The following is a 9,696-nucleotide window of genomic DNA, read 5'->3' on the forward strand; positions in this document are numbered from 1 at the left end:
GCCAGCAAATAAAAACTGTGGGAAGAAACCTTAAGTCCAACACTCGGGGGGACATCTGGATAAGGGGGAAAACTAATACTTCCATTTGTAGTTGGTGTGTGGGTCGCTTTTTCACACAAGCACTTTTGAAAATGGCAATGCACATAATAAACTAGCATGTTAGAGAAAGGGTGATAGGAACTTATATTGTTGCCCAATAATGAGTCAGGTGCCATTAGTGTGTCTCACCTGTCCTACCTGAACTGATTCAGCTAGTGACTCTACCAGACCTCCAGAACATGGCTCTCCAAACTTTTATAAATCCAAGCATTATTTTTTTAAACCGGAGAAAACTCCATGTGCAGCCTTCTGCCGCATATCTTCTCATGATCTGAATTCATCTGGCCTGTTAAGATCAAACTCTCCTACGTCATCTGAAATCATGCAGCCAAGAAACCTGTCTCTGCTAGGATGTTCTACAGGCTAGTCCTGCTTTATGGATACTCCATGAGGTAGAAGAAATGGCACTGCTCCGGATAGCATTGAATGATCTGTACCCAGTGGAGGGATTCAAATATGTGAACAACTGGTCCTCTATGTGGATGCCGCTTCCAGAAGTCCATTCCTGGCCTGGGCAACAAAAAATTAGCTACCGGTTCTGCTGAAGTAGTGTGAACTGGCTGAATCCCACCACTGTCTGTATCCCACCACTTTAAAAGTACTGCTTATCCCCTGCTGGGCACATTTCTATTATTTCATTTCATTTCAAAGTATATGCACTTTAAAAAAAAAAAAACAAGAGCAGCCATTTTCAAAAAGGACGCCTTTCTTCACACCTGGAGTGGTCTTCTACCTTCTACCACCTTCTTCTGCTGGGCCTGCAAATGGAGAGAACTGAATTCCATAGCACAAGCAATCCTCAACCTATGATAATAGCCGGACCAGATTTTCCTTTGCTAAGCCAGGTGGTGGTGGTGAAGTAAATCATGCCCAATTTTACAACTTTCTTTTGCCCTGGCCGTTAAGCAAATCACTGCAGTTAAGTGAATCAGACGGTCGTTAAGCGAATCCAATTTCCCCCTTTACTTTGCTGGTTGGAAGCTGTCCATAAAGGTCACAAATGGTGACCTCATGATCCTAGGATGCTAGAAGAGAGTTCGAGAACCGTTCAGTGTTCCAACTTTCCATTCTTGGACATTGTCCATGTTGAATGCTCTGATCCTATTGTTCCCAGTTGTGATCTTGCCTCCCCTTGACAAACACAAGTTAAAGGTTAATTCCTTGCTGCAATGACAGGGTAGTCCTTCTCATGGGGAATATACCACCTAAAGTTAACAGTTTGTATGCATAAGAGCCCTGCCTTTGTCATAGCAGATGTTGATTGGCTGGCTTACCTGTCTGTTACCATACTGGCTGAGGGTGCTACTGGATTTATTGGGAGGATTTAGGAAACGGATGAGAAGTGTTTGGTGCAGACGTTGGATAAGGTTTGAGATAATTTTTTTATTATCTGAAAAACTGACCTGTGTGTAAGATTTACTGGCTGATTTATAGATTTTGTAATGTTTGTCTTATGATCAAAGATTATATGGGAGTCCAAAATTCAGGGCTCTCCTCCGTAGTTGGAATGATGGGTGCAGTTTGAGTTTCTAAATCTCAGAACGGAGAAAGCGAAGGCAAGAATCTTCTGCTACAGAAAAAAAAAGTCTTGAAAAAGACTTTTCTTTCCTTGTCTCAAATTGAAACTGAAGGATAATTCGTGTGTGTGTGTAAGATTGTCCTCTGACAAAGGATAAGTAACAAGAATAATTATTTAGTAAACTGTTAGGTTTCTTTTTTATCTTTTATTGATTTTCTAATTTTACATTTAAATATTTAAAAAGCAACATGGCGGCTGAGTTAATCAATAATTCAATGACATACAAGTATCTTTAGTACAAGTCTCAAACTACCACATTATATATTTCCTCTCTTTTCCCCTTAGTATTTACTGTCTCATGTTTAAACTAATACAATTCTTATTATATCAATTAAATAAAAATAACATTCTTATATTTATCAATAATTTTTAGCTTATACATATCCTGGTTATTTTAACATTCAGTCTTTATGGACAATCAATGTCCTAATTCGTTTTTCCCAATTTTTAGTTTCCCATTAATATTAATATTTAAATTTAACATTTAATATTTATAGTTTCCAAGTTTTAAGTAACCAAAGTTCCCTTTATCACAATTCATCACAAAGTCTAATATTCAGGATACACGTTTTATCTATTTCTCACCAACTTACATAACAACAACAATAATAATAAAAGTTGGAAGGGACCTTGGAGGTCATTTAGTCCAACCCCCTGCTCAGGCAGGAAACCCTATACCATTTCTGTAAGGTGACTTTGTTCCCAGCCTCTCTAACCCTCTTAGCCTGCAATTTCGTGCCCCTCGTCCACATTGCACTGCAGCCAGAGCGCTGTGAAATAGAGGGACCCTTCCAGTCTCCAGCGCATCACCTTTTGTTGGCAGGTAGTACAGCCCGATCGGAAGCGCTCAGAAAACATGCAATACACTAACCCTCGATCTGGATAACTGCAGGTTTTTTATCACACTTGTCGGAGACACAGATGCTAAACAATGGTTTATTTAGACAGAATGTATACATGTTGAAGAAAATTTGTGCTTTAAAGCGTTGTGTGAATGAAAGTGGATGATCAGTTGATTGTGCGCCCAGCCATGGTAGTTTATGCAATAAACCATGGCTACTTGAACCCTGAGTTATAATTCCTTGAGTAGGTGGGCGATTATATAGATTTGTTAGATAAGTAGTAAGTAAATGAGACACAAGTGACCAGAAAACCACGCCAGAAGGCGGTGAAGACTATGCACGAGTCCACATAGCCTCAGCCACGTTCCATCAATTGGTTTGCCAGAATACTGTATGATGTCAGAGCCTACGTTCCCATTAGCTGCGCGGGTACAGCAAAAAAACTCCTATAAGAGCCCTGCGTTTGTCATAGAAGACGTTGATTGGCTGGGTTACTTATCTGTTGCCATACCTACCGATGGTGCTACTGGATTTATTGGGGGGGGGGTTTAGGGAACGGACGAGAAGCGTTTGGTGCAGAAGTTTTGCGAGCTAGGTTGGGTAAGGTTTGAGATAAAATTTTGTTATCTGAAAAACTGACCTGTGTGTAAGATTTCCTGGTTGATTTATAGATTTTGTAATGTTTCTCTTATGATCAAAGATTATACGGGATAGATGTTGTGTTTAGGGGCACAAATCTTTTATATACTGTATTTGCAGAGTGCCTCATTTACAGCCCGTCGTATTAGGGTTTTTTTGCACAAGGTCCTGCTAAGACCATCCTCCTGATTTGCTTTTGAGTCCAAAATTCAGGGCTCTCCTCCGTAGTTGGAATGATGGGTGCAGTTTGAGTTTCTAAATCTCAGAACGGAGAAAGCGAAGACAAGAATCTTCTACTACAGGAAAAAAAAGTCGTGAAAAAGACTTTCTTTGTCTCAAATTGAAACCGAAGGATAATTCGTGTGTGTGTGTGTGTGTGTGTGTGTGTGTGTGTGTGTGTGTGTAAGACTGTCATCTGACAAAGGATAAGTAACAAAAGTAATTATTTAGTAAACTAGACATACCCAAGTCCAGCAACCCTTCCTTATATGTTTTAGCCTCCAGTCCTCTAATAGATATAGTATCATGTTTAGCCATAAAATGTCACCCATACAGTTTAGGATTTTTTTTTATCGTCAATAAGAATAAAAAATCTTTTAGTCCTCAAATTTTAGAAAGATAAAAATCCAGTTAGAATCAGATTATTCTTTCAACGTTTTAAACTTCCCTGGATAATCAGTCGCTGCTCGCTGCTGTTTTTAGAGGGTGTGATAGAATTTCCCTTCTCTCTCTCCACGAGGGGGAAAAATATTTCGGGCAGCATATAAAGGTTAATTTTGGAAATGGAAAGTGAACAAGTTAAACAATGATAAGATGGGCGAAAAACTTTGGCTACAATATAGAACTAGAAAAATGGCAAAAGCTATGGGAGAGAAATTACAAATTAACAATGTCAACTTCATATAAAGAAAACTTGTATAGAATGTTTCATAGATGGCACTTGCCACTAGCAAGATTAGCAAAAATGTTTAAAAATATGTCAGATAGATGCTAGAAATGTAAGCACAACCCAGGCACGTACTATCACATTTGGTGGACATGTGGCAAAGCTAAGGCTTATTGGGAAAAGATACATACGTGGTTAGAAAAAATATTAGGTGAACACATTGATTTTTTTTTTACTAGGTATAATACCTGAAAAGATTAATAAGCAGAGTTTATTTTTAATTTTACACATTACCACAGCAGTGAGAATAATCTGTGCACAATATTGGAAGAATGAAGGATGGCCATCAGAAGAAGAAATAATTAGAAAAATATTGGAATGCACAGAGATGGACAGATTAACTATGAGATTGAAAGATAAAGAAGCCACAGACTACTACCAAACTTGGGATTTATTTTATCGTTGGTTAGAGTAAAGAATGAAGGATTAGGAATCAAATATGTATTAGCATAGCTAACTCCAGACAGCTCGTTGATTGGAAAATTAACATATGTATGCAAAAGAGAATCAATAAAATCTCTATAAAAAAAATAGGATTGAAGAGAGGTTCAGATCTCACCCAGTCTCATCCGCGCTGCTTTATAGGTGTCTGGTGGTAAGTTTGACTTTGGCTGTCTGCAGCTTAGTGACAGGTCATATTTCTATGGCCGGTCTTTTGTCCACTGGTTTGGAGGGCTGCCCCGGATTGAGTTCAGTTTCGCATCGCTGGGGGGGGGGCTAAAAGGGTCAAAAAGTGGCCCTGAAGAGGTGACCAGCAAGGAAGCGCTTTCGCTGGATTGCAAGAGAGTGATAGCTCTCCCGTTAGAACCGGAGTTCCCCTCCAAACTGGCGGACGAAAGAATATCAAACTGAAAGAATCTGATCATAGGTTGTGCTTAACTAATTCTCTGTATTTAATGCAGGTGGGTCATTTTCTACCAGAAAAAGCCCTTGCCTTTTTTACTGGCTCAACTCACACTTTCTCAACCCAGTATGGTTCTGGAAGCAAAACCTGATGTTGTCCACCACCCATACTGGCCTCGGAATTTGGAACTCCAAAATTACATCCCAAATGACCGACCCTCATGGCAATTCTTGACATTCGTATTCTCTACTTCAGGAATTCTCTTGCTATTGACTTGGTTCGTAGCAAGTTGGCGAAGCAAGACGTGGGGCCCTTTTGGAACTTGGCGCACCTTGATCATTTCCTGGTTTACCATCTGTGTTTTTATTCATACTGTCATTGATGGCTGGTTTGCCCTTTACTATATGGAAATCCCAGGGGATCAATCCTTTCTCTCGCAGCTCTGTAAGATGTGTGTCTATCTGGTTTCTGTCTCTTGATTTTGGGGAAAAATTGATGCAGCAGGTTAACATGGGCAGAAAGTGGAGGGTGGGCAGGAGGATCTGCAGGAGGCATAAATGGAGCAAATGACACATCGGTAAATCCTTCTATTGTGTACTTGAATCAGACTTTAGAACACAAATATGTGATAGTGACACTTGTGTAGAGAGTCTTTGCTTACCAATAGTAACTTGGACCAGCAAATTCAGTGTAACTGATGTGGCCATAAATCAATGTCACATGACCACAACAACTTATAACAGAGGTCTTCAAACTTGGCCCTTTTATGACTTATGGACTTCAACTCCCAGAATTCCTTAGCCAGGCATGCTGGCTGAGGAATTCTGGGAGTTGAAGTCAACAAGTCATAAAAGGGCCAAGTCTGAAGACCCCTGACTTATAAGAACAGTTCCTGCAGTCCCAGTTTCCCTCTTTAGATGACTCCTGAATGGTTGTAGCATCCCTCAGTCACATGATCACCATTTGCAACCTCCTGGTGGCTTCCCTGTTAACATTTGTTGGAAGCCAGCAATGAAGGTTGCAAATGGTAGTCACATAATAGCAGGATGTTGTGATATAATTGCAAGCCAGTTGCAAGTACCTGACCCACATTAACCTGATCATAGGGCTGCTATGATGGCCAGAACTACAAGGACAGTTGTGAATTCTTCAGCACTGTTGTAACTTCAAACAGCCAGTGAACAAGTGGACATTAAATGAGGACTACTTGTATGTATGTGGTTATTTTTGAGATAGCACTATCCTGCAATCACTCCAGAAATAGATTTCCAAATTCTCCAGATTGATTGTTTTTTGTATCTGCAGGCAGCTTTTTGTCTGTACCTTTGAAAGGCACCTATTACAACTGTGCAATAAGAGTGAGAGGAAAATATAAAATGTGCAGATAAAACTGGATTCAGCTGTTATAACACTAGAATAGTTTAATGCTTCTGCTATGCTCTCCATATAGAGCTCTGTCTATTTTTTTGTGCATGTAGAGCTATTGATTCTTAATAGTTCATAAGAAAAGTCCCACATATAGGAACTTGATATGATGTGAAAACTGAAATAAGGCCGCAAATAGATTTCCACATATAATTATCCTTAGGAAACCTGTGTTAAAGGTTGCATGCTAGGGCTGTGGGGTACAATGGAATGTGAAAAGGGACTACTTTAAAGCAATGCATTTTTCCCTGTGGTTGCCTGGCTGCTCTCTGCAGCTGCACCATGATGCTGAGAAAATGCATTTGACATAAAGCACTGCACAAATAACATATGTGTGCCCTCCTGTGCTTTTGAATCACCTCTGTTTTATTGAAAAGTTTTAGAGTCTATCCTCCAGGTTGGCTTGATGGAGAGCATTAAAGAAAGCACTGGGGGAAAAAACTCATCTTGAATTGAAATATGTAAGCGGATACTAATATTTTGCAGATGTAACCCTCTGTATTTCCCTCAGTGGTTGGAAGATGTTTGCCATATGGCTCAGCTCATTTTGTATCTGTATTATTACATTTTTTAAAATTCGCCTCACTGTATGTGTCAACTCAAGGCAGTGAACATATCTAATACTCCATCCTCCATATCTAATACTCCACAAAAGAATTATGTGTGAAGTGGTTCAGCCTGACAGACTAACAGGCCTAAAGTCACTCACTGTCTCCTGCTTTCTAGACCAGCACTTTAACCAATCTGTTCCCTAATTATTTCCTTTTTCTTCCCCAAACTCCTGAATTAGCCTTCACATAGAATATGGTCCAATTAGATATAGCATGTATATCAACAACAAGATGTAACAGTATCTGTTGTAGATAAAACAAGTTTGATTGAAGACAGGTTAGTATTTGTTGAGATTAATCCATGGAGCATCTTCAACCTAATGCTTTCCACATATGTGAGAGAAAATGAGAAATGAAATCCAGCATACCTGAAAGTTTTCAAAGTGGACAAGTTGGTTTATATATTTATATTAATATATATACCTAGAAAGCTGCATTTTTTGCAGAAGTGATAATAGTATGTCAGCTGAAATATCATTACCCATAACGGTTCCTGGGAATTGGAGCCAGCAGTATAGAATCTGCAGTATCAAATCACTTAATCCTTATAAAAGTCTAGGTAAAAAACATATAGCTATAATGCTATGCTTTGAAATTGTAACAAGAAGGGAAGCAGAAATCAGATTAGAAAAATTACGTTTTATATTAGTCACAATAATTCACTTTGCACATCTGGCTTTGCCATGGTTTGCTGAATAAGCCATAATGAATGGGGTACACATACAACACACTAAAAACTTCAGATTCGACAACAACATCTGAATTTAAGAATATTTGATTCCTTCTAGTATTATCAAAACTGCGAGAAGTGAAAATGTATGTTTCTTAATATTTGCATTTGTTACCAAAAAGCATGATTTTAGGCTAAAGTAAGTCCTTGTGTATTTAGAAAGTTTTATTGGCGTGATAGCATTCATGTGGTCTTCATAATCTCACATTCATTATATGTTGCCTTCTAGAATAGGAAGTACTTGGAAATTTCAGAACAGATGTGTTTGGTTTAAGGAGTTGGAGACAGGTGTCACTTCTGCACCTCTGGATGTTCCAAGCATCTATTTGCCTTTTATCTAAAGTGATGCACAACCCTTTTATAATTAATATTTAAGAAAAATACAGGGAAATTCACAAACTCTCTCTACTGCAGTTCCGATGAATTTCTTCTACTAATTTCTCTTTATATCTTCCAGTTAAGGAATATGGCAAAGGTGACAGCAGATATATGATGTAAGTATTAACTTTGAAATGATAGGCAAAGGTCTGGATATTTTTGCAAAGATCCAGCATTAAGCAATTTTGAACACAAGTACCTGGTCTGAGTACGGGGATAGGGAAAGGATGATTTGACATAATGCAAACATAAATATAGCTGAGATGTTCACAATTTTTGCATGAGTTCTCTTAATATATTTTCTGCTGCCAAGACAACTTTTTAATAGGGCGAGTACAACAAAATTAAAAGAATTCCTGCATTTCTTTTTAAGGATCCTAATCTTTTATATTTCTAAATTATTTTCACGCTCCTCACTTGCATCAAATTCTGCTGTTTGGCCTGAGTTGGTTTTATTATCTTTGTGAATTTTCATGCATGCATGCATCCATCCATCCATCCATCCATCCATCTATCTATCTATATCTGTTTGTCTATCTATCTATCTATCTATCTATCTATCTATCTATCTATCTATCTATCTATCTATATCTGTCTATCTAATCTATCATCCCCTTTCTCCCTCTCCAGATCGAATGTAGTGAACTGTAAGAAACCTGGGATGTTTTAGGACCTCAAGATGAAATTCATTTCATTTATGTATTTGCAGATCAGATAATTTTATAATTTGCGTGGAAACTGTCACTTTCTGTGTTTTGACTCCCCTCAGTCTTTGGACTGCAGTCGCATTTCTTTCACGCCAGTCCCATCGATACGTGCTGCAGCTAGTGGTGTCAATAGGTAGGTATGCAAGACAAGGAGGGAGGTATGTCAGGATATATAAATGTTAATGCAATCTTTCAAAAGCAATTAAATATTTTTATTCTTGGTTAATGTTCCATACACCTGACTGCATTTCTTTTTTGGCTTGTCCACTTTTGATCTTTTCTTCCTACTTTAATCAGCCATGTTGTCTATCTCTAACCATAGGTCAACTATATGGTGATGTTCTCTACTTCTACACTGCATACCGTGATGGCTTTCGCCATAGTGAGAAGTGGCACCCTACCTACTTCTGGTTTTACTTTGTCTTTCTGAATGGTCTGTGGATTATCATTCCCTCTATTCTCATATGGGATGCCTGGAAGCACCTCAGTGGTTGCCAGAGAGTAATGGATGCCAACAAGGTCAAGAAACATTGATGTTTTGCACAGGAGGTCATATTGGATGGTACTTCCAGCCCTTCAGAGGTTGATCTTGTATTCCTCCTGTTCCTCTGCACCTGTTTAGATATTTTCTGTGGTTTCTCTCCATTTTCAGTTAATTGATTGAATTGATGGTGGTTATTCTCTTCTTTAAATATTCATAGCTCTTAAATTATGAGCTTAAAATTAAGACTGCAGTTTTATCTTAATGAAGGGGTTTTTTTAAAATCAGGAAATTGTATTTCTAAATAAATGTCATTAGGATCAAGTGACTCAACTAATACTAGTCAGTATTAAACTGAGCCCTGCTGTAGACCATATAGCTTTGTTTCTCTTTATACCTGCAGCTATGATCAGTT

The 9,696-nt window shown here is 38.4% G+C and overlaps 1 protein-coding gene across 2 annotated transcripts; it reads left to right on the forward strand.

The window, feature by feature from the left end:
• The first annotated feature begins 2,983 nt into the window (after positions 1 to 2,983).
• On the forward strand, positions 2,984 to 9,657 carry LOC120306625 (3-beta-hydroxysteroid-Delta(8),Delta(7)-isomerase-like). Of its 2 annotated transcripts, none has more exons than XM_039340214.1 (5): positions 2,984 to 3,120; positions 5,008 to 5,393; positions 8,173 to 8,209; positions 8,803 to 8,933; positions 9,123 to 9,657. In XM_039340214.1, exons 2-5 carry the CDS (start codon positions 5,078 to 5,080, stop codon positions 9,332 to 9,334), a joined length of 696 nt encoding a protein of 231 aa, XP_039196148.1. In that variant the 5' UTR covers positions 2,984 to 3,120; positions 5,008 to 5,077; the 3' UTR covers positions 9,335 to 9,657. The 2 variants fall into 2 exon arrangements, with proteins under 2 accessions (XP_039196148.1, XP_039196149.1); XM_039340215.1 differs by having other exon boundaries at positions 8,863 to 8,933.
• The last annotated feature ends 39 nt before the right edge of the window (positions 9,658 to 9,696 follow it).

This window comes from Crotalus tigris, unplaced genomic scaffold (genome assembly GCF_016545835.1).
Source record: "Crotalus tigris isolate CLP2741 ecotype Arizona unplaced genomic scaffold, ASM1654583v1 scf7180000017742.2353718, whole genome shotgun sequence".
In the NCBI taxonomy this organism is placed as follows: domain Eukaryota; kingdom Metazoa; phylum Chordata; class Lepidosauria; order Squamata; family Viperidae; genus Crotalus; species Crotalus tigris.